At 44.6% G+C, this 24,070-nt stretch overlaps 1 protein-coding gene across 1 annotated transcript; it reads left to right on the forward strand.

The window, feature by feature from the left end:
- The first annotated feature begins 1,108 nt into the window (after positions 1 to 1,108).
- On the forward strand, positions 1,109 to 22,623 carry GTF3C2 (general transcription factor IIIC subunit 2). Its single transcript, XM_024764405.1, has 19 exons — positions 1,109 to 1,319; positions 8,864 to 9,134; positions 9,298 to 9,619; positions 10,214 to 10,499; positions 12,342 to 12,436; positions 13,243 to 13,320; positions 13,467 to 13,565; positions 14,652 to 14,879; positions 15,054 to 15,165; positions 15,371 to 15,479; positions 16,787 to 16,812; positions 16,997 to 17,126; positions 19,107 to 19,251; positions 19,354 to 19,515; positions 19,695 to 19,782; positions 20,424 to 20,552; positions 20,847 to 20,999; positions 21,150 to 21,257; positions 21,568 to 22,623. The coding sequence occupies exons 2-19, from the start codon at positions 8,888 to 8,890 to the stop codon at positions 21,784 to 21,786; spliced, it is 2,736 nt and encodes a 911-aa protein (XP_024620173.1). The 5' UTR covers positions 1,109 to 1,319; positions 8,864 to 8,887; the 3' UTR covers positions 21,787 to 22,623.
- The last annotated feature ends 1,447 nt before the right edge of the window (positions 22,624 to 24,070 follow it).

Here is a 24,070-nt window from a genome sequence, read left to right on the forward strand (position 1 = left end):
TTGAATTTTCAGCCATGTGAATGTCTTATCCCCAAAATAAATACAATTATTAGTATAAAAAAGATTTTGCTTTAGGGGAAGTCAAAGATAGTCTAATCTGAGGCAACAGGAATGGAGAAGAGTCAGATTTGTTCATTACAGAAATAAATGCTTGAAAAAAAATTTTAATAGAAAAATAAATGCTTGAAGTTGTCAAGTTGAGAGCTGTTCATCGGACAAGCATTGTAGATACCCCGTATTAGAGGAACTGCAGCCTCGACTGCACCCGATTTTGCACTCTCAGAAAGGAGTCAGTCCTAAGCCACAGCGCAGCCTTAGCTGTCTTTAGGCCACTTAGGGCAAATGGGACGGGAGCCCCCCTTGCTCTAGATTTTAAATCTTAGCTAGCTTCTCCCATGCTTTTCTTAAATGTTTTGTGTAACCACGGTAATTTAATAGATGAGATTATCTGGGAAGAGAAAGACTGGTTTACCCCACCCTTTCCTGTTTGTTTATACATCCTGAACTCCACTATTCGGTGTATGGAGACCTGTGAGATTTACACAGCTTTAAATGCCTCAGGAAAGGGCGGAAGTTTGTTACATTCTTTCTCCAGCAGCTTCCTACTTCCCAGGGAGGGAGTGGGGCAAGGCCTACGACCAAGGCGAGGGTCCAAGCCCGAGGATCACTTGAGTAGAGCGTCCCCATGCCAGGCTTTTCTACTGCTCTTCCCTTTCACTGTGTTTCCGTCTTGGGTCCATCCTTGACTTCACTAGTGGCTGGATCTGCTGGAGGCTGCCCTGAGGGGGAAGCCGGAGTCGTCCTCCGAGGCAAGGATTCCTTTGTCTCCCAGTCTCCGGCTCGACGGCGGGGCTGCAGGTCAATATTCTCAAGTCAGCCCGGCCCTGCCCGCCACAGGCCGGTAGTCTCGACAGAAAGCCAGGATTCCGCGCTCGGGAGCGACACTCAGGCCTGGACACTCGCACTGTCGAGGCTCGAGTAGAAGCCGCGTGGGAACCGGCGGGGGCGCGACGACTATCACCGCGCAGGCGTCAGTTCCCTTCGGGACACTGCAATTCCCATAAGGCCGTGCAGCGGCGTCCAGGAGCTGCGCCCGCTGCGACAGGGCTCGGGGACGCTCGCCGCACTGCATTATGGGATACATAGTCTAATAGAAAACGTCCTGGGGCACAAACTCCCAACCAAGCCCACGTGTTTACCTTGTACACGGGGGGGTGGGGGTCGTCAATGAAGAGTAGCTACCAGATTTCGTCATAAAACGGCGACCAGACAGGCGGCGCCATCTTCGAACTTGGACTTCCGGAAGGACTTTGGTGAGGGTGAGTGTACCACAGCGGGATGTGCGGGGCCCCACGATTACTACCCCCCTACCCCACTTCTTTTTCGGTAGCACTAAGATATTGGGAACCAACTCCGGCTCCGCTTTTCCGCCTCTGCACAGCATCGCGACCTCCAGCCCCTGAACTCCTCCGGAAACCGTCGTGGTCCCCACCTCCCTAACCCACGGTGGCAACCGTGCATCCCCCATCTCTGCTCTCCTCGGGTCTCGCCTTCTTTCCCCACGCGGTGTCTGTAACACCTCGTCCTGTGTCCCGGCCGCGGCGCTGCCTACATTGCAACCCTCGGACTCTGCGAACCTACCGTAGTCCTCAGCCTTACGAAACTCAGGGCTCGCTTCCCGAACAGGCTAGTGGTGAAAGCTACCCGACGCCCAGGACTGAGAAAGGGCAGGCGGTCACCCCTAGAGAGGTAGCGGGTCGGTCTTTTCATTCTGCTGTGTTCCAGCCTCTTCCTCGGTGAGGCTCTTCTAACCCTGGGGGTTGTGCCCCGCGCGCTGCAACCTCATTGGCGCAGCCAGGGGCCAGTTATGTTTCCCAATCTAGTCCTTTTATCCCGCAGCAACTTGGCTTTCTGTTGGGGAAGGCAGAGGTGGGGGACCTCTGGTAACTCACCAGCTTCACCCGTGGTAACTCACTTCGTTAGAGGGGTGCAGGGTATGGCCAAGGCTTATAGCCCCAGGGGCATATTGTTACACAAATCTGTCATTCCTGTGCCTTCGTCTCTTTTGGCCACCTCTTCTTATCAACTGTAGTATTGTTTTCTTAGTAATTTTCTTTAAATTGATTTAATTTTAAGATTTAAGTGCTTTAGTCTTGATCTAAACAATGTAGATGAAACCATGGGTTTCATGGACTAGTTATAGTTTTCTTTTTATATATACAAGTTAAAATAAAAACACAATTAGTCAAATAAAATCGTTCATTTTTGTATCTCAGAAATCATCTTGCATACCACCAGTTGTACCATAGGAACACTTTGGCAATGTATTAGACTAAACAGTGTGTGTAAAGTAACTCCATACTTGAGGAGCAGTGTTATCTAATCATTTTCCACATCTGGGGAGATCAGGCTGGCAGCCTTGGAGCAGCATGGGAACCAGACAAGTTGGGGTGCCGATGCAAAATTTTATAAACTCTGGTACACATTTACTAAACATCCTTAACTTGTGCCCAGGATTTGCATTGTGTAGTCAAAAATGGAAATTAACCACCAATGCCATGCCTTCTTTGAGAAGTGAATCCTTATAGAGATTTTTGTACCTTGAGAAGTTAGTTGTTCAATCAACAAAGGTTAATTATTGTGCTTACCACGTACCAGGTTCTAGATACAATAGTGAGTCAGATAGACAAGAGCCCTATCTCATGAAACTTTTAAGGAAGATAGATATGGAATAAGTAAATACCCATATCTCTTATGATAAGGAAATTCCAGACGGGCTAAAGAGCTACATGTAAAATCCAAAACTAGAAAAATTATTAGAAGAAAATAAAAGAAGATATCTTATATTCTGATATTATATCAGTGGGGTAGGAAATGCCTTTTTAAGACACAAACAGGGGAATTCCCTGGTGGTCCAGTGGTTAGGACTCTGCACTTCCACGGCAGGGGGTATGGGTTCAATCCCTGGTCAGGGAACTAAGATCCCCGCATCATGCAACATGGCCAAAAAAAAAAGACAAACAGAAGCCATAAAGGAGAAGACTGAGAAATTTAACTTATAAAATTTAACTTCAGTTTAGCAAGAAGCATAAGCAAAGCTTTTTTAAAAGGTAGATACAGAGAGAAAATATTTGCAACATAAATAACTGCACAGATAAATAAGGAATGATCAATTTGTCCTATAGAAATATGGGCAAATTATGTGTATCGGCAATTCATAAAAGACAGATGTCCAACATATAAAAAGGAGTTGCTAATCTCAATTATTACCAGGACAATGCAAATAAATACAGTAGGGAAGAATTCTTTCACCCATCAGACTGGCAAAAATGAAAGATTGACAAGGGGTGGTAAAATGGGTATACCCATTTTTACAGTTAGTAAGAGTATAAATTGCTTTTCACCTTGGTGACCTGTTTGGCAGTATCTATTAAATTTTGAAATGTGTATACCCTTTAACCCAGTACAGTAATTCCACTTCAGATGATTATTCTAGAAAAATAATTTCTCATTAATGAAGAGATCTATACTAGAATATTCACTGCAGTATTATTTGTAATAGTATTATAATCCAATTGTCCATTAAATGGGAAATACCCAAATAAACTATAATCCTATGGAACACCATATAGTAACTAAGAAGAATGAAAAAGATGTATGTGGAAAAATGATATGGAAAAATCTTTAAGACATGTAGAAATTCTCTTAACTGATTCCATTTAACTAGCTCCCTCTGTTAACTGACATTCTCCATTTCCTGCATAAAACATACTTTATTGATGCCCATGGCACACTGAATTCTCGAAGCCTGTAGATTTTTTTCCTATAGGCCCGGTCACTCTAAGTAGTTGAACTGAATGTTTGCCAAGAGTCATTGTGTTGGTTCGAACATTTTTAATATAAGTTGATTTGTCACTATGTTTATATAATTGTGACATATATTTAAATTTTAAGGAAATTTGAGTATGTAAGAGTTACTGTTTCTATTAAAAGTAAGTTGAAACATGGCAGATATACAGGTGTTTTATTGTTGTTCTTTATATTCTACACTTATTTATAAGTATTTTGTATCAACTAAAGATTTTATAAAAACAATTCTAAAAAAGAAAAGAAAGCAAACTAAAACTGAATACTTTGGAGAGACAAAAGTGGTGAGTTTGCAAACAAGCAAAAAAGCTACCAAACAGATGTAAGACACCTGTAAAAGACAGGAAATTTTGTAAACATCTGGAAGGTTACTGGACTTGAATTGCTTCTCAAGAAAAGAGAATGTTTCAAGAAACAAGTGGTAAGGAGCCTTGGTGCTGCTGAGAGGTCAAGTTAAACGAGACTGAGAAGAGTATTGGACTAATTGACACAACAGTTATTGATCACTTTAGCTTCAGTGATGAGTTGAGGGCAATCTCCTAGTTAGGATGCAGCAGGGTGATTAAAACGTCAAGGGCAGACAGCTCTTAAAGTTTGACTGTGAGGGGCAGGAGGATATTAGTTGGAGAACTGGGTTGAAGGATAGTTGTATTTGTGTTAAGATGAAAATTAAAAAATAGTTAAATGTTTATTTTTTTAATTTTATTTATTTATTTTGGGGAGGCACATATTGTATTTATTTTGGCGGGGGTGGGGGGTGGCGCACCATACAGCATGCGGGTTCTTAGTTCCTCCACTGGGGATTGAACCCGTGTCCCCTGCGGTGGAAGCGCAGAGCCTTAACCACTGTACCACTAGGGAATTCCCGTTAAATTCTGTTTAGAAGGAGCCAATGGAAAGGAAAAGGATAAACATCTTCATTTTCTTTCGGTGGGGCAGGAGGGGGCATGGGGCTAGAACACAAATGGAAAGTTTGGCTTTGGAAAGTGGATGAGGGGCTCAGAGGCAGGGAGTGTTAGGTTATCTGACAAGAAATTGAAGTATGGTTTTTGATCGTTTAAGAAATCTGAGGTTAAGTTATCTGCTGAGGACTAGGGTATCAGACGTTGGAGGAGAGAGGGTATGGGAGCTGATTAGAACGTGTGCTCAACTAGTGCTCAACTAGAACGCTAGTGCTCAACTAGCTTACATGCTCCCGTGGAGAAGATGGGTGATTGGTTCATCCAGGCTTGAATTTTGCCGGGCCTGTGGAACAAAAAGAAAGGAAGTTTGTAATATCAACAGGAGTCTGATTAAAATAAAGAAGTCTAAACTAGATGGTTTGTGGCTGACATAGGGAGAAATTGGAGAGATCAGTGGATTAATTAATGTGGTTAAAGAATAGATATAGTGATAGTAGTTGAGCAATCTAGCTGTAATGATGGGAGGTTGTGATCAGATATTGGGTGTCTTAGTGATTTTAGAGGTTAAAAGGTTTTATATGCTGACAAGGTTCAGGTGTGACAGTGGAGTGACTAGCAGTGATTTAGCTGAACTTTACGAGCTTGGAAGGAACAAAGTTTTTACAAGATGGGGAGGACTATTGGTCAAGAATTGACACTGGAGAGGAATTGAGAAAATACTGATCCTACTTTCTACCCTGGGGTAAGTGGGATGTGAGAGAATGAGCACCCTCCATCTGAGAGCCTGGAAAGCTAGAAATTTCATTGCCTGGAATTTTTCCATCCAAGATTCTGAATATGATTTAGGCCTTGCCAATCAAATGTGCTCTTGAGGAACTCAAATTTGGACTTGAGTTTAGAGAGGAGGCAGGCCAGAAGGCATGCATTTTGCTGTTGCGGATAGTGGCAGTGATACGGCTCTGGATCTGGGAGCCAGAGAAGAGTCTTCCTCAGTTGGTCACTTTCTGATTATTGCAGAAGCAGCTTATATATGGAGCCATCAGCTATGGCAGGGGCTTCTTGATCCAGCTTCTGGCTCCCCACCATGGCAGAGGAGAAGCCATGTGGTTCTTGAACCAGCAGCTGTAAACAGCTTCTCAATTTGACAAGTACTTGTTCCTAAACGTTTTTTCCCCAACCCTTCCAGTGATCCTCTATGCAGGTGGTTTTCAAACTTGAGTATGCCGCAGAATCACCTGAAAGTCTTGCTGTAACATGAAGTGCTGGCCCCATCCCAGAGTTTCTGATTCAGTAGGTCTGGGGTAGGACTGGAAGTTTGCACTTAACTGACTTCCAAGTGATGTGCCAGTTTTGGGGCCACCCTTTGAGAACCACTGATGTGAACCATTTAATACCCTGTAATAAATCCCTTTTATTTATCTTGTTTCTGTCACCCTTGTGTTGTTTTTTTTTTTTCTTTTCTCTTTGTGTGTGTGTGTGCTTCCATTATTTTTAATGATCTTTTATTATGTGGTCTTTTAAAAAATTCCATTTCTTAGCCCTATTGGGTATTTTGGAAGCAATATAGTATACTGTTTTTAGTTCTATTAAACATCTAAATGGTATTAGTAGGGAGTTCCCTGGTGGCCTAGTTGTTAGGATTCCAGGTTTTCACTGCCGTGGCTAGGGTTCAATCCCTTGTCCAGGAACTGAGATCCCGTAAGCCACACGGTGCACCCCCCCCCCAAAAAAATGGTATTAGTAAATCTATATTTTTCAATTTGTCAGCCTTAGAAGCAAAATTAAGAACTTCTTCTTTTGCCCCAATCTACTACAATCAGAATACTGGTATTTTTACATTGTGGGACATTGAAATTTTTAATTTATAATCTGTTTTATACCTGTAGTTACCACAGTTAATGATGTGTCACTGGGTTAAATCCTTACTGCCAGCCTTTTAATAACACAACTTCTCCATTAGCAAGTTCTTTATATTGATTTATCTTTCATTGGCTAAATTAGGTCTTCAAGTGTATTTTTTTAGAAACTTGCATATTTAGAATGTCATCCCCTTACCTTTACATGAATGACAGTTAAGTAAAGAATTCTCTTGATCCTTTTCATGTTTCTTTATCTTCTGGCATCAAATGTTTCTGAGAACTCTGAGGCTGACCTGATTTTTTTTTTTTCTCTCTTTGTAGGAGAAATTTAGTATCTTCACTTGTATTTCTTGGTCTTAATGAGTATTTATTGATTTTTGTCTTTTGCACCATAAGCCCTTTTGATCTATAGACTGAGATCTTCCTTTATGTTAGGAAAGTACACATTTCTAGTTTTCATTTCAGGAAATTTTCTTTTGTTAGGTCTTTGAACATGTTTTTTTCTGTTCCCATTTTTCTTCTCTTTTCTTCAGGAACATCAATTATTCATATGTTGGCTTTCCACTTTCTCTTTTCATCCATATCATCTTCTCACTAATCACTTTTATCTCTTTACAACCTGTGTGGTTTTTTTCAAACATGTCTTTCATATCACTGATTGTCTTTTCAGTAGTATGTATAGTTTCAGCATTTTGCTTCTCTGGTTTTCATTTCTTTGATTTTATTCTTTTACTCAGTTTCTTTCCTTATGACTGCCAGCTCATTTTTTTTTTTTGCCTTGCCATTGTTTTATTTCTTCTTTGGTCTCTTGAATCTTGGATTCCACAGTCTCTTTGCCTTTTTTGAAAGAATAGAAGCTTTTGTTGGAAAATTTCTTGTCTTCTGGAGACTTTCTTTGAAAGGGTACTTTTCACCTTTTTCATTTGTGTCCTTTATATTCTTTCCATAGTAACTATGCATAGGTCCCATTGGATCCTTTTTGCTTATTACTAATTTTGAATGGAGTAGTTCTCTCAGGGTTTGCTGTTTACCAGAGAACAATGTAGGTGGATTCTCACTGACCTCTATTTACCTTGATAGTGTTATACTATATCCCTAGCATATGATGTTATAATGTATCCTTATAGTTTATAATGATAGACTGTAGCTTCCTCAAGAGAGACAGTTGGAAACTTTAATTTGTATGATATTTCTTGTGGTATTTGTATTAGCACACTTTTCCACTGAGGCTGATGAGTTCTTTATCCTTAAGACATATATAGACCTATGGAGGGGTTCCTCCTGGGATCTGAGCTATTTCTTCCCTTTTGTTACAGACAAGTAGGTTATTCTGGCCAGAAACTGGGCCCTTGCAGAGTTCTGTGTTGCTCAGGTTTTTGGTTTGGTAGTCAGTGTGTTGTTTATCTCTGTCAGTTTACTTTGGTCCATGGTTGCACAGCTGGTTTCCTGGGTTTGAAGAAAATGAAGATTCATGACCATTTTTCAGTCTATTCTTCAGTGTGGAAATGGTCTCTTAATGTAGTAGGATGTTCCTTAATTGTCTCATAGGCTACCACCTCCCCCATCCAGCTGAAAGATTGCTAGCAGGACACTAGAGAATTACTTATTCTTAAATAAATCTGTACCTTGACTAATATTCACAAAGATGGATGTCAGCTCTAGTCATCCTGTCCTCCTTCAATTTGATGTAAACTGTATAGCATCTGGCAGCTATTCCTTATAGTCTATTCTAGAAACTTGCGGCCCTTTCCTACATTCATAACAGGTGATTTTCTCTCGCTCTCTTTTTTTTTTTTTGAGGGGGAGGGGATGATTCATTTCATTGGGTTTCAGGGAGAGTAGTTAAATAATTGTTCACTCACTTTAAATCATCTAAATAAAGCACTTAGTACAATACTTGGCACATAGTAAGCATTTAATAAATGGTAGCTTTATTATTGCTTGTTTGTTTATTGTCAGCTCCACTAACATGTGAGTTCTGTGAGGTCAGGGACCTTGTCTGTCTTGCTTATTGTCATGTTACCAGTTCCTAGAATGGTGCCTGACATATAGACTATGCTTAGTAATTATTGCTGAATGAATGAATGATCAGAGAGCTTGGATTTCTGGTTGGTGGGGAAGGTGGGGGGAGGTTGGAGAAATGGTTGTGAGAAGAGAAAGACAGGAAAGTAGAAAAATCTGAGCCAGTGCAAATAGCTTTTACCTTCTACTCACTTGTATGTCTCTTATATGCAGGCGCAGCCATTTTAGGGGGTGCTGATGGATCCCTACGGGGTCGGCTGTGTTGCTCTGGAGGAGGCCGGCCCCGTGGGGAACATGACTGTGGTAGACTCTCCTGGACAAGAGGTGCTAAAACAGCTTGATGTCAAGGCCTCTTCAGAAACAACCAGTGTGGAGGCTTCCATAGAGACATCATTATCTACCCCTTTGCCTGGATTTGAGGATTCTCTTGATGAGAGGAGGCTCCCTCCAGAACAGGAAACCCTCTCCAGACTGGAACAGCAAGGTATGTCCCTTGACCTTTCAGCTTTTTATCTCCCCATGCTCAGCTTAAGATGAACAAGAGCAGGTTGAGCTCATAGGACCTTACAGACTTGGGTATGGTGTAATCTGTTCCAAAGAGGCTTGAGCTCTGGTCCCATCTCACAGACCCATATTCTTCTCTACAGATCTTTCTTCAGAGATGTCAAAGGTCCCAAAGCCTAGGGCCTCAAAGCCTGGCCCGAAGAGAGGTGGTAGGACACGGAAAGGCCCCAAAAGGCCCCAGCAGCCTAATTCTCCATCAGCCCCTCGGGTTCCTGGTCTCTTAGATCAGTCCAACCCTCTGTCCACCCCCATGCCTAAGAAACGAGGTCGAAAGTCCAAGGCAGATCTGCTACTGCTGAAGTTGTCAAAAGGCCTAGATCAGCCAGAGTCTCCACATCCAAAGAGGCCCCCTGAGGACTTTGAGACCCCTCCTGGGGAACGACCCCGCCGAAGGGCTGCCCAAGTGTAAGGATTTCGGGGCACAGCTTGGTGGAGGGGGGCTGGGTGAAGGGATGAGGGTGGGGCAGATGCTGGAGAGATGAGTGGACTGTGATGAGGTGTCAGGTAAGCAGGGGTGGTGTCTGGGATCTGGGGACTTGAGCAATCTTCTAGCTCTTACCACAGCAATTTTATCTGTGGTTAAATTTGTCTATCTGGGAGGTTCCTTTCCGTACCTCATATCCTATCGCATTTTTCACAATGTCCTCCAAGTCTTCATTGCAATTTTACTGCCCAATATGTGTCAGTATATATGTGCCCTTCCGTTCTTTCCCTTTGCCCTCAATGATCTTTGACTGTGGTAGAGTGAAAAGTGCTTTGGACTTGGAGTCAGAAGAACTGGGTTCAGATTCCACATATGTGATCTGAATCATCTTGGCCAAGTCACTTAACTTTCCTGGATTTCTGTTTCTACATCTATCAAAGGGGAAGGGAAATTAATAGCCACTTCACATGGTCACTGGGAGGATCTAGTGAGATAAGAATCAGCCAAGTGTCGGGCACAGTGGGCTCTCGGTTAAGTGTCTGTGAGTGTTGCTCTGACTCTGCCCTATCCTACAGGGCACTTCTGTACCTTCAGGAACTGGCTGAAGAGCTCTCAACAGCCCTGCCTGCTCCAGTGTCCTGTCCTGAGAGCCCCAAGGTGAGCAGCCCCACCAAACCCAAGAAGAGCCAGCAGCAGGCAGCCTGTCATTATGGAGAAGAAGAGGATGGCACTGCACGGGACGAAGACTTCGTTCTCCAGGTTGAGGCTGAAGATGGAGAAGAAAGCGAGGCCCCAAGCGAGAGCTCGTCTGACCCCGAGCCTACAGTGCCCCGAAGCACCGCACGAGCATCCACTTCAGGGGTAACCTGAATAGACAGAGTGAATGGGGATAGCAGGATTATTAGGGGGTCAGCAGGATGCCTAGAAGGGAAGCTTTGGCCTAGTAACTAGGATGGCCTAAACAGGTAAAAGGAAAAAAGAGCAACTTCAAACACAGTTGAGATTGTAGGGGCTACGGGTGTAGCTAAACAAGATTATTCGTTCATATGTTGAGCATCTACTCTATGCTAGGAGACACAAGCATGAATAAGACAAGGTCTTGCTTTACAAAGCTCACAGTGTAATAAGTGCTGCATCAGGAGTGAACAGTCTGCTTTAGGCGTGTAGAGGAAGGATGGTTAACTGCTTGGACTTCATGGAGAAATGATACTTGAGCTAGGTCTTGAAAGGAATAGAAGTTTGCCAGAGAGGATGGTTTTCCCAGAAATTGGTTGTGGCTGCAGCATAGGGCCTGGGGTAAAGTGGTGGGGAAGATTAAACTAGAGACGATGAAAGGACTAAAACTGATAGGAGCCAACAAAGGTTGTGTGTGTGTGTGTGTGTGTGTGTGTGTGTGTGTGTTTAATTATGGTAAAGTAGATAAAACAAAATTTATCATTTTAAAATGTATAATTCATTGGCATTCAGTGCATTCACAATGTAGTGTAACCATCACCACTATCCATTTCCAAAACTTTTGTCATCCCGAACAGAAACTCTATACAACAGAGGTTTTTAGGTAGAAAAATAACATGATCAGTTAGGACAATAGATTAATTTGCAGTTGACAATAAAGAAGACAGCTTCAGTTCTCTAGTTCTCCAGAGTTAGTAAGGGCCTAAATTAAGCAGTGAAGGAAGAGAAGACGGGGAGGCAGATAAAGGAGATATATAAGAGAATTAATAGCAGTTGGGAATTGAAGGAGTAAGAATTTCCAGCTTTGATGGTGCTCTCATACACTGAACCTGGACACACAGAAAGAGTGGGGGACTCAGGACGGGGGAAGGTGGGCAGGCGAGGTGATGAGTTTACTTTCTGACATGTCGAGTTGGAGGTGCTGGTAGATCAAGGGCCATCCTTCTGGAGACGTCTCTTTGCCAGTCAGATATATGGGACCAGTGCCTTACTTCTCCCAGATGCAACATTTAAGGGAGCACCAAAACCCCCAGTAATCAAGATAAATATCTCGATGCAACATTTTAAAAATCAAAATTAATGCAACAACTCTGTGGTGAAGAAAATATCAAAAATTTAAATAAAGATAGAAACCATATAATTGATTTTCCCTTTTGCCTCAGGCTCTAATATGGCTCAGCACCACACTGGGTCTAGAATTTGTAGAAAAGTTGAGACTAAGTAACGTTTACATTTACTAAGATGCAGACTTGATAATCAGGCATTAAAATGGTGGTCAAAGCCACGAGACATAGGATGAAATTACCAGGAGTACGTGTATTGAGGGCTGAGGAGACAGAGGGACTCTGGGAAATACCGTCACTGACCAAATGGATCAGAGGAGGGCGAGCCTGCGAAGGAGACGTGGGAGGAATAAGGAGAGACATGGGAGGAATAAGGAGAGACTACCCCATAGGGCAGGAGTTTCAAGAAGCAAAAGGAGTCCTCTGAATCAGGTGCCATGGAGACATGCCAAGGAAGATGAACAGAAAACAGAGAGCAGGTTTTGCGGTTTTGATGGAGGAATAAGAGCAGAAGATGAAGAAGTCATTGTAATGGTTGAGATACAAATCTTTTAAGATGCTGATAGGTAAAAGGTTGGAGAGGAAGTAATGCCAAGAAAAGTAAAAGTTGGGAAAGCGGTCTCCTGGGGACTTTCTCCAGCTTATAAGATTCTCTCCCTTACACTTTCTTCAATTTGATCCTCAGAAGCAGAAGCCACACTGCCGGGGAGTGGCTCCCAATGGTTTACCAAATCACATCATGGCTCCTGTTTGGAAGTGCCTTCATCTCACCAAGGACCTGTGAGACTTGGGGAATGGGGGCTGAGGATGAAAGGGTGGTGGAGGAGTGCAAACGACTATCTAGCAGTGGGGCTGTGGGAAGGGCGGAAGGCACTTGCAGAGTAGAACACTGTGAAGACATTCATAACTAAAAGGCACTGCTCCAAAGGCAAGAGCTCTTTTTTTTTTTAATTTAATTTAATTTTATTTTTTGGTTGCATTGGGTCTTCGTTGCTGTGCGGGCTTTCTCTAGTTGTGGCGAGCGGGGGCTACTCTTCGTTGCGGTGCGCAGGCTTCTCTTGCAGTGGCTCCTCTTGTTGTGGAGCACGGGCTCTAGGCATGTGGGCTTCAGTAGTTGGGGCATGCGGGCTCATTAGTTGGGGCTCGCGGGCTCTAGAGCCTAGGCTCAGTAGTTGTGGCACATGGGCTTTGTTGCTTTGCAGCATGTGAGATCTTCCCGGGCCAGGGATCGAACCCACGTCCCCTGCATTGGCAGGTGGATTCTTAACCACTGCGCCACGAAGGAAGTCCAAGGCGAGAGCCCTTGAGCTGTGCTGTCCAGTATGGTAGCTACTAGCTGCATGAAGCCATTTAAATTTCATTTTCAATTAACTACATATAATTGAAAGTCCAGTTTCTCAGTTGCACTAGGCACATTTCAAGTGCCCAGTATCTACTTGCAGCTGGCGGCTAGCGTGTTACACAGCACAGATAATAGATCGCTCCCATCACTGGGAGCTGCTGCTGTTGGGCAGCGCTGCTTCTGTTGGGCAGCGCTGCTCTAGAATTTCTCTCTTCCTTCATTCATGATGCTTCTGTTTCTCCAGCCGAGAACAGAAGCATTCATACTGGGAGTTTGCGGAATGGATTCCTTTAGCCTGGAAGTGGCAATTGTTATCTGAACTGTAAGTTGAAGAAACATCTTTGAAATCTAGGAGGGGGTGACACCACTGGAGACAGAAGGGTAACGGAGGACTCTAGATTTATAATGGGAATCCCAGGATGGATGAAACTCTTCCAAACTTAGGTTATTCCCTTTGCCCTCCCCCAGTGAGGCAGCTCACTACCTGCCCCAGGAGGAGAAGTCGCCACTGTTTTCTGTACAACGTGAAGGACTTCCTGAAGATGGCACACTCTACCGAATAAACAGGTGACGATTGCACCTCTTTTTCTGATTCTGGGAGACAGGAAAATGAAAAATGGATGTTGAAAGGGATGATAGATTGGCCCTGTTCTTCCCTTAATGCTGGTCCAATTGGTCCCAAGGGTAGGAGTGCTGGCTAGATCTGGTCAGCCCCCTCGAATGTGCAGTGCTTATCGCTGCTGGCCAGACTGAGGGAGCCTAGGGAGGTTTAGGGTAAAACCAGTTTTCAAGGTCACATCTACTCCGATAGACCTAGACAAACTGGCCCTAGAGAGAATACTGTAGTAAACCAGAATGCACAACCTGTCATCTTTGAAGGTAAGCCTAGGACTAGACAGACTTTGGGAAGGAAAGGAGGAAGATACAGATGGTGGCCAGGACTGGTTTCACTTGTAGACTGTGACTGGTGTTCTGGTGCTTGCTTAAGTCAGTTCACAGGAGCTCCAGGTGGAGCTCCCATTCTGTTTGCATTACTTTTTTTTTTTCTTTTTTAAGAGCAGTTTTAGGTTCACAGCAAAATTGAGAGGGTTTTTCCCATATACTCCCTGCCCCCCACATGCACAGCCTCCCCCATTATCAACATCCCTCACCAGAGTGGCACATTTGTTACAGTTGATGAACCTACACTGACACATCATAATAGCTCAAAGTCCATAGTTTACTTTTGGGTGCACTCTTAGTGTACATTGTGTGGGCTTGGACAAATGTATAATGACATGTATCCATCAATGTGGTATCTTACAGAGTATTTTCACTGCCCTAAAGATAGTCAGTTCTGCCTATTCATCCTCCACCTCCCCCACATCTGGTTATCACTGATCATTTTACTATCTCCATAGTTTTACCTTTTCCAGAATATCTTACAGTTGGAATCACACAGTATGTAGCCTTTTCAGGTGGGCTTCTTTCACTTAGTAATGTGCATTTAAGGTTCCTCCATGTCTTTTCATGGCTTGATGGCTCATTTCTTTTTAGTGTGAAATAATATTCCATTGTCTGGGTGTATTACAGTTTATTTATCCATTCATCTACTGAAGTCCTTACTACCTTTTATTAACTCCTTTTTTCATCCCATCTTTGACTTTTCTCTAGATTTAGCTCTATCACAGCACACCCAGAGCGCTGGGATGTGTCTTTCTTTACGGGGGGACCGCTCTGGGCTCTGGACTGGTGCCCAGTGCCAGAGGGGGCAGCAGCCTCGCAGTATGTGGCTCTTTTCTCCAGCCCTGACATGAATGAGACACACCCACTGAGCCAGCTTTATTCGGGCCCTGGGCTGCTCCAGCTCTGGGACCTTGGGACCTTGCAGCAAGAAAGCTGGTGAGGTGGGGCTGGGACACTGCCATTGGAGGGTGGTTGAGGAGGAGAGAAGGATGGGGCTGGGCAGGGGAAGGGGGCAAGGCTCGGATTGGGTTGAGACAAGGGGAGCGCAGGCTCTGGCAGCTCCAGGCCCCTCCTTCCCACCCATTCTCCCCACATGCTTTCTCTCCTCAGTCCTGGCAACAGAGCCCACTTTGTCTATGGGATTGCTTGTGACCACGGCTGCATCTGGGACCTCAAGTTCTGCCCCAGTGGAGCGTGGGAACTTCCAGGCACCCCTCGGAAGGTACCTCCCAGTTGATTGTGGGATGGCCCTAGGACTCAGAGCCAGGACCAAGGGGCTGGCTCTGGGAGGGAGGGAGGTTAGAGAGTGGTGGGTGGAGTTTTTCCAGCAACTCCATATCATATTTTCAGGGACCAGAACCTGAAAAGTTTTCTGAGAGGTGCCTGAAGGCAGCAAGCCTCAGTGCAGATCTGGTCTCCCCCTCTAGGCTCCTCTCTTGCCCCGGTTGGGTCTCCTGGCTCTTGCCTGCTCAGATGGGAAGGTGCTGCTGTTCAGTCTGCCCCATCCCGAGGCCCTGCTGGCTCAGCAGCCCCTAGGTGAGTAGCACAGCAAGGAGAATGGGGCTGCTGGAGTTGTGGCCACAGTTTAGCAGGGCCTGTCTGTCTCCCCTGAAACTCCTCCAGGCCCAGTCTCTCCAGTACAAAGCCTTACCAAGTCACTCCTCCCATTCTGACTTCACACGTGTTGTTCTTGACCTCTCTCTTTGGCAGCCTGCACGCAGTCCTCTCTTTGGCAGTCTTGTAACTGCCCTCTTTCAGCACATTAGCTTTTATCTCCCCCCCTTCCTTGCTCTCCTGTGCTCTCAGGTCTTCCCCCTCTTGCTACTACAGTTAATTGGCTGTGTAAAGAGCTGCTGAAGGCTGAGGCTTGCGCCTGAGGCTTGTCTCCCCCGCCATATTCCTCTTCCTCCCCAGATCCTGTCCTCCACCTCTCCTGCCCTCACCACCACACATACACGTAAACACACTCTCTTTGTTGTGAAGAGAGGGAGAGAATATAGAGTTCTCCCTCTATATTCACCTTTGTGAAGGTGAACATAAAGAGGAAGGGGCAGGAAATGCAGCTCCTATTTGGTTGAATTTATTTGTTTTTCAACAGCACTGAGTAATTAAAGAAGAGGGCACCTAGGTTTGAACCCTGAGAAATCCGGTGTTCGGTGGTCTGGTGTTAGGAGTGGGCTGAGGAGGGAGTGGGAGGTGAGGAAGTGAAGACAGAAATGTATAGACAATTCTTTCAGAAGTTTGGCTGTGAAGGGGATCATATAAATGAGGGCGGTGGCTGGAGGTGAAAAAGGGGTAAAGGTGTACTTTCCTGGTAGTCCAGTGGTTAAGACTCCGTGCTTCCAGTGCAGGGGCGTGGGTTCAATCCCTGGTCAGGGAACTGAGATCCCACGTGCTGCGTGGCACGGCCAAAAAAAAAAAAAAAAAAAGAAGAATGGGTAAAGGAAGGTTTTGGTTTGTTCATTTGATTTAGATAGAAGACAAGAGTGCATGTTTACATGTGAGTATGAGAGTGACCCAATAGGGAGAGAGAAAGTAGACAGGCAGGAGAAGGGGAGGGTAACCAAATGAGCCACGCTCTGGAAAAGGAGGGGATGAGAAGAGAGCCGAGTGGAGGGGTTAGCCATTCTGATAGGAGGAAGGGCGCTATCATATAGAACAGGAGGAAAGGAGAATCTGGGGGGCAGATAGAGGCAGGTTCATACATTTGATGGTAGAGAGAGAAGAGTGTGAGGGAAGGGCATGGTTGAAAGGGCCGGGGGTGCTGGCCTAAGAGCAAGGCCTAATTAGGACCTCAGTCCTCTGGATGCAGAGTGTCAGTTACTGCTCTTCTTCCCTCACAGATGCAGTGAAGCCTGCCATCTATAAGGTGAGTAAGGAACCTGCTACCTTAGCCAAGGCTCCATCTTCTTGAGCCTCCCTTACTGACTCCACAGCGAGTCTCCTTCCACCTGAAAAATCTCCCACCTCCTGCTGGATTAAACAAGGATTGGAGCCTTTATTCCAAACAGTAGTTATCCCTAACCCTAGCCTTGTCTCTCCTGTCCCTGCAGGTCCAATGTGTGGCAACCCTTCAGGTGGGGTCTATGCAAGCATCAGACCCCTCTGAGTGTGGTCAGTGCCTTAGCCTGGCTTGGATACCCACCCGGCCCCACCACCACCTGGCTGCTGGATATTATAATGGTGAAAAGCAAAGCAGAGCATAAGGAGCTACCGCTCTTGAAACTTTTATATATGCTTGTTTTTCTGTTGTGGTTTCCTTTTTGATTCAGTGTTCGCCATTATATACTTGTAACTCTTCATGAAGTGTAAAAATATACAAAGAAGAGAAAAAAAGTCACTAGAATTTTTCTACTCAGAAAGAAATAATTGAGTAGATACATATCATTTCATGCTGCTCTCTATGCATGTATAAAGATAAAAAGATTAGATGGAGAGATAAAGAATTCTGTAAAAATGGGATCATACTCTAGATACTATTTTAAATTAAAAGGTATTAAGTTTAATTATACTTTAACTTTATGGAAGGAAAAGGCAAGTGAAACTGAAAAATTAGCTAAGGTCCCAATAAATGTTCTTTCACCACAGAGAGATTAGTTCCATAAAGATACTTTTAAGATTAAAAAGGAAAAAGGTAAAAAATTATAAATAACATTAAGTAATTGGCATTATTAGGTTGTTATTGTTTTTAAATGACAGTTTCACTTTTAGACACACCAGCAGACTTTCTGCTAGGGTGATAAGGGAATTAGCACTCGTACACTGCTTCCTGTCATCCTTCTCACAATCTCCTAATTGTGTTTCTTTTGGTGGTCTTGTTCTTACACTGTCAAGGTATGTGGTACTCAGTGCTGTTTTGCTGTCTTAATTCCCAGAGTTACTTAATCTTAACTCTATATTGAAAATGATTGCCTGTCTCCACCAGTCCTTTCATCTCGGTCTCCCCCTCCATTGCTGAATTACTTATATTGCTTAGCTGTAATTCACTGTCAAGTTTTTTCAAAAAGGCTCATAGATGCTACATTTCCTGAGTTTATGTATAAAAGGGGTTTTAGCTTCACATGCTTCCCCCAACTTTTTTTTTTAATTAATTAATTAATTTATTGGCTGCGTTGGGTCTTTGTTGCTGTGCGCGGGCTTTCTCTAGTTGCGGCGAGCGGGGGCTACTCTTTTGCGGTGCGCGGGCTTCTTATTGTGGTGGCTTCTCTTATTGTGGAGCACGGGCTCTAGGCATGTGGGCTCAGTAGTTGTGGCTCACGGGCTCTAGAGCACAGGCTCAGTAGTTGTGGCGCATGGGCTTCATTGCTCCGCGGCATGTGGGATCTTCCCAGACCAGGGCTCGAACCCGTGTCCCCTGCGTTGGCAGGCAAATTCTTAACCACTGCGCCACCAGGGAAGTCCCGGTTTCCCCCACTTTTGTTTATTAAATTCTTATTGTTCTTTAGTTTGTCTTTCACTTTTATCAAAGTTATACTTTTGATTACTTCGTCCTCTGCCAGCCTGGTCAGGGGTCAGCTTGTTTTGGATCAGCTGAGTTAGTTTCTATTTGTCCATTTGTTTTCTATTCCTCTACATTTTGTTGCTTTTGGCTCCTTGCCTGTTCTCTTTGCCTTAGAGCAGAGCTGGCAAACATTTCTCTTAAGGTTCAGATAGTGAGTATTTTATGCCTTGTGGGTTGTTCGGCCATTGTTGGAACTACTCAACTCTGCCATTATAAAGTGAAAGCAGCCACAGACCTTAGGTAAGCAAATGGGTGTGGTTGTGTTCCAGTCAAACTTATTTACCAAAATTGGCAGCAAGCTGTATTTGGCCCATGGGCTGTAGTTTGCCAACCCTTGTCCTGGAAGGTTTATGCTTTTTTAAAAATCCCTTTATTTTTATTTAGTAGGGAGTAGAGGACACTGGGTTCATTCAACCTATCTTTCAACTGCAGATCTCAGACTAAGCTATTACTTTTATGTTGATGAGAATTGGAACTAAAAATATCAGGTTGAGTCTTTAAACCGTGGAGGGAATGTTGACTAGCTAATCATGATCTCTATAGCCTTTCATAATCCATCAGGTCTGAGAGTAGAAGACATAGACCCTAGGAGCCAGAGAAAGGAATTAGAACAAGAAGGGAGAACCTGGCTCTAATACCTATGCATTCTGTCCCTACCTCAGGCATGGTGGTTTTCTGGAACCTTCCCACGAACTCGCCTCTGCAGCGGATACGGCTCTCTGATGGCTCCTTGAAGCTCTACCCCTTCCAGTGTTTCCTAGCCCATGACCAGGCTGTGCGTACCCTTCAATGGTGCAAAGCTAACAGGTATAGGAGAGTTGTGGAGGTGGGAGGTGAAGACTGGGACAGGCTGATTCTTCCAGGCTTGTTCAGATTTGATCCTCTCTCTCTTCTCCCATCTTTCCACAGTCATTTCCTAGTCTCTGCAGGGAGTGACCGGAAAATCAAATTCTGGGACCTTCGACGACCTTATGAACCAATAAACTCTATCAAGCGCTTCTTGAGTACAGAGCTGGCCTGGCTGCTCCCTTACAATGGTGTCACTGTGGCTCAGGACAACTGCTATGCCTCGTACGGCAGGATGGAGAGAGGAGGAGCTCTGGGGACAGGCCCTAAGGGTTGGGGTACACTGTGCCAGATGGTTGTGAGGAGAGGAGGGTTGAGGGTTGTTTCACTGAGAGAGTTTGAATTGTGGGGGAAGAAATGAATCTAACCATAGAAAAAGGAAGGTTTTCTTTTTTCTTTTACAGTTATGGACTCTGTGGAATTCATTATATTGATGCTGGTTACCTTGGTTTCAAGGCCTACTTCACTGCTCCTCGAAAAGGCACTGTCTGGGTGAGCCCCTCTCTTCTAAACCTTCATTACACAGGAAAACGTTCCCTTTACTCACCTAGTGGTGGTCAGAAAGAGGCAGTAGTGGGTTTTTTGGTTGGTTGGTTGGTTTTGTTTTAATATTTTTTAATTTGTTTTATTCTTTTTGGCCGCGTAGGGTCTTAGTTGCGACACGCAGGATCTTCACTGAGGCACGCGGGATCTTTTTCGTTGTGACGCGTGGGCTTCTCTCTAGTTGTGGCGTGCGGGTTTTCTCTTCTCTAGTTGTGGTGCACAGGCTCCAGGGCACATGAGCTCTAGTTGAGGCGCGTGAGCTCAGTAGTTGTGGCGCACGTTGGCTTAGTTGCCCCGCGCCATGTGGGATCTTAGTTCCCTGACTAGAGATCGAACTTGCGTCCCCTGCATTGGAAGGCGGATTCTTTACCACTGGACCACTGGGGAAGTCCCAGAGGCAGTAGTTTTGGATAAAAGGAGAAGATAGGTGTGTGGTAATTGTATCTTCAGGGATATGGGTTATGATAAACTCATATTTGTGCGAATATGTCTCTCCCCCCTCAGACTGTGAAGTTGTTACCAGTTCACAGAACTGAATAAATATGAGTGAATGAATGAATGAATGAAAAATATCTCTCTCTTCCTATTAGAGTCTTTCAGGATCCGACTGGCTCGGGACAATAGCTGCAGGAGATATATCTGGGGAGCTCATTGCAGCTATATTGCCTGATATGGCACTGAACCCAATAAATGTCAAACGACCTGTAGATCGAAGATTCGTACGTATATGAATATTTAATAGCAGCACTATCTGTTGGGTCCTAATCCACATGACCTCTCAAATTAGTGCTACCAATTAGCAGCAGGGTACAAATTAGTACTAGGTCTCCCAGCCCTGACATTCTCCCTGGAAGTCTTAGAATAGAGGTGTACATAATCTCCCCTACCCTCGTGCATCTGAACATATGTTTAAACATACTACTTACAGTCTTTCCTGCTCCAAACCAATTTTCTCTTTTACTTTTATTCAGTCTTCAGTATTACAGAACCTAATCTAACATTCTTCTTTCTAGCCTATATATAAAGCAGATCTGATGCCATATCAGGACAGTCCTGAAGGTCAGGACCACTCTTCTGCTTCATCTGGGGCCCCCAACCCTCCCAAGGCTCGAACTTACGCTGAAACCGTCAACCATCACTACTTGCTCTTTCAAGACACAGATTTGGTAAATTGAGGCCAGGAGAATGGGTGTGGCATTAGAAAAAGTAAAACACTTGAGTCCTTGTATAGTAGGGAATCCTAAGGAGTCCCAGCAGAAAGATGCAAAACTAAGAAGCTGCTCTCTTTCTCTCTCCTATTACACCCTCCTCCCCAGAGTTCATTCCACGGTCTGCCCCACAGAGAGCCAATGCTGCGCATGCAGGAGGGAGAGGGGCAAACACGGCTCTGCCTGGACCGGCTGCAGCTGGAAGCTATTCATAAGGTAGGAACCTTATCTCTCATCTTTGCCATCCTTCATCTCATTTCCTCCCAACTCTGGGCCTGTGAGCAATGAAATGGGAGATGAAAAGGTAATGGAGACGGTTAAGGCGGGGGAAACAGCTCCGGCACTCTCATCCTCCAGAGCAGGATAGACATACCTCATTCATCGTCTTCTCATTCCTACCTCTAACCCCATCATGGTCCTCCTATCCATTCAGATTTGTGGCTTTTTTTTTTTTTGCTCTTAGAGCTAAGACTCTCCCTAAAGCAACAACTGTGAGCATCTCTTTTGTTTTCTATTCTCTTCACAGGTACGATTCAGCCCAAACCTGGACTCCTATGGATGGCTGGTCTCTGGGGGGCAGTCAGGGCTAGTTCGGATCCATTTTGTCCGTGCGCTCACCTGTCCACTGGGCCACCGTATGCAGCTTGAAAGCCGAGCCCACTTCAATGCTATGTTCCAGCCGGCCTCCCCCACTAAAGGGCCTGGCTTCCCTCCAACCAGCCATCGCCTTCTGCCTGGTCCCTAGTCGTGGTCCCCACAGAACACTCAGGATGCAGTCTGCCGAGAACAATTGGCCCCGTGCACACAGCCATAGGAACTGGGGCTTTCCTGGACAGTGATGCTGCCAGGCCTGGACCTTTAGACCTGCCTCCCCAGGACTCCTTAGATCCCTCTTTACACAGACTTCTTCTGTCATCACGGCCCCCCGCGGGCAAGGGGGTTCTCCCTCCACAAACTCTCAAGTCTCCTCAGCATAAAACTATGGCTCACGAGAAACACTCAGGCCTGACCTAGGCTTGGGAGTCAAACTGCTCATATTGAGCATATTGTGAAGTGGGTAAAACTAAGTAAAGGTACTGGGTGTTTTTGAGACCACATGTGAGTGGGTGTTTGGAGAACTGGAAAGGGTATCTGCATAAAGGCTCCTGTCTGACTATATGCCAGGATCCAGTATTACTGCCTTCCTAACTTCCTCTTTAGAGTACGCAACACACCCAACACACAGGCCGCAAGGGGGCGATGGTAACTCATTGCACTGAAGCTGCTTCTAGTATTTACGTAACTGAGGAACACACCACAGACACCCTGCCAGCAGAACAGTGGCTCAGATCTTACTCCTGCTTATGAAATATTCCCGATCACTGGTCATCTGACCCTTCTGGAGCACTCGTAGACAGTCATTTTTTAAAAATCTTCCTTTATATCAAGTCACACAGTATACCTCTATAAATTTTACCATGGGTGTTAGGAAATCTAGTCACTCTTCCCTATGATTGCCCTTCTAAGTATTTAAAAATAGCTATCATGTGTTTCCCAAGTCTTTTCTTCTCTAGATTAAATATCTTCAGTTACTTTAACCATTCTTTTACACGTCATGATTTTTGATCCTTCATTATACTGTCACATTGTTGACTTATTAAACATATTTAGCTACTCTATTTCAACTCTATAGGAGGTATTTCAAACCCAAGCACAGTAGTGTATTATAGCTCATCTTGTTAGAATCCTCTTGTGGGATGTTGCAGACTCACGGTGACTACAGTATTGCCTCTTAAGCAAGGATAGACCCCACAAGGAGAAATAAGCAAGCCATAGTCTTGGAATGTATAAGACTACAACCTGAGGTTTGGGGCAGGGAGTAGTCAGATGACTTCAGGAAATAGAGAAAAACACATAGCCAGCTCCTATTTAAGGGAGTGGAGATTAGTTCAGTGCCTACCTGGAACAGAACACTTTGACACTGTAGACTGATTGGCCAAATATCTGGGAACAGCTTTGTGCTTCTTCAGTGAAGGGAATTTAGCACTATGTGAGAAAATCTTTAAGAGGAAAGGCATCAAGTAGTTCAGTTCCTCCCCTGTACAGAAGAGGAAACAGATTTGGAGGCAACCCAGACCATTAGCAGCAGAGAGATGACAACTCACGTCAATGCAAAGCAGCCAAGTATGCCCCATCCTATTGAGCCAGCTCAGGTTATGCCAGCTCTCTTTTTGAGAGGACTGGTAGGGAAGTGCTTTCCATTGCAGAGGAGCTTTGTTCATTCTACACAACAGCCCTTTGACACTGCCTCAGGAAATCCCACGTTCAGTGGTAGAAAAGATGGGGCCTGGGGACCCATGTCATTGAGGCTGTAGGTTGGTGTTGGCAGCCCTGCTTCTGCTGCTGGGTCTCTGCCCTAATCTCATCCACCAAAAGAAAAGCAGGAAAATGCTTTCAGCCCTTGCTCTCTCTCTCTGTCATAAGCCCTTTTTGCCCCAGCCCACTCCCCTTCCAAACTTTCCTCCTGATGTATACTTGATACTATCCATAGGTTCCTGTACTTTTCTTCCTTTGTGCCTTTGCTCACACTATTCCCTGCTCCTGCAGTGTCCTTTTCCACCATCTCCACCTAAGTCCTATTCATTGTTCAAGGCCCCCACTCAAATTCCACTTCCACCAAGGGGCTTCCCAGATTTCTCCAGTAAAAATTATTCTCCCATGCGCTCCCAAGAGAAAAGGAAGGAAAAGAGGTTAAATGAGAGTTTATTAGGCACTTGATCTATTTCAAGTACTTTAGCATATGTTACTTAATTTAACCCTATGAGGTTGGTATTGCCCCATTTTACTTGACAAAGATAAGATTCTAAGAGGTTAAGCAGTCTGAATAAGGCCACATAACTACTGAGTGATGGTAGACAGTCTGACTTCAGAATACAACTTTCCAACTTAGCACATTTGGTCTCCTATTACTAGTGTAAATTCACTCCTCTAGCATGGTGTTTTGCATATAGAAAGCTTTAGTTAAATGTTTGTGACATCGAATTCTCTTG

The sequence above is a fragment of the Neophocaena asiaeorientalis genome, unplaced genomic scaffold, assembly GCF_003031525.2.
Source record: "Neophocaena asiaeorientalis asiaeorientalis breed wild unplaced genomic scaffold, Neophocaena_asiaeorientalis_V1.1 scaffold345, whole genome shotgun sequence".
NCBI classification, from domain to species: Eukaryota; Metazoa; Chordata; class Mammalia; order Artiodactyla; family Phocoenidae; genus Neophocaena; species Neophocaena asiaeorientalis.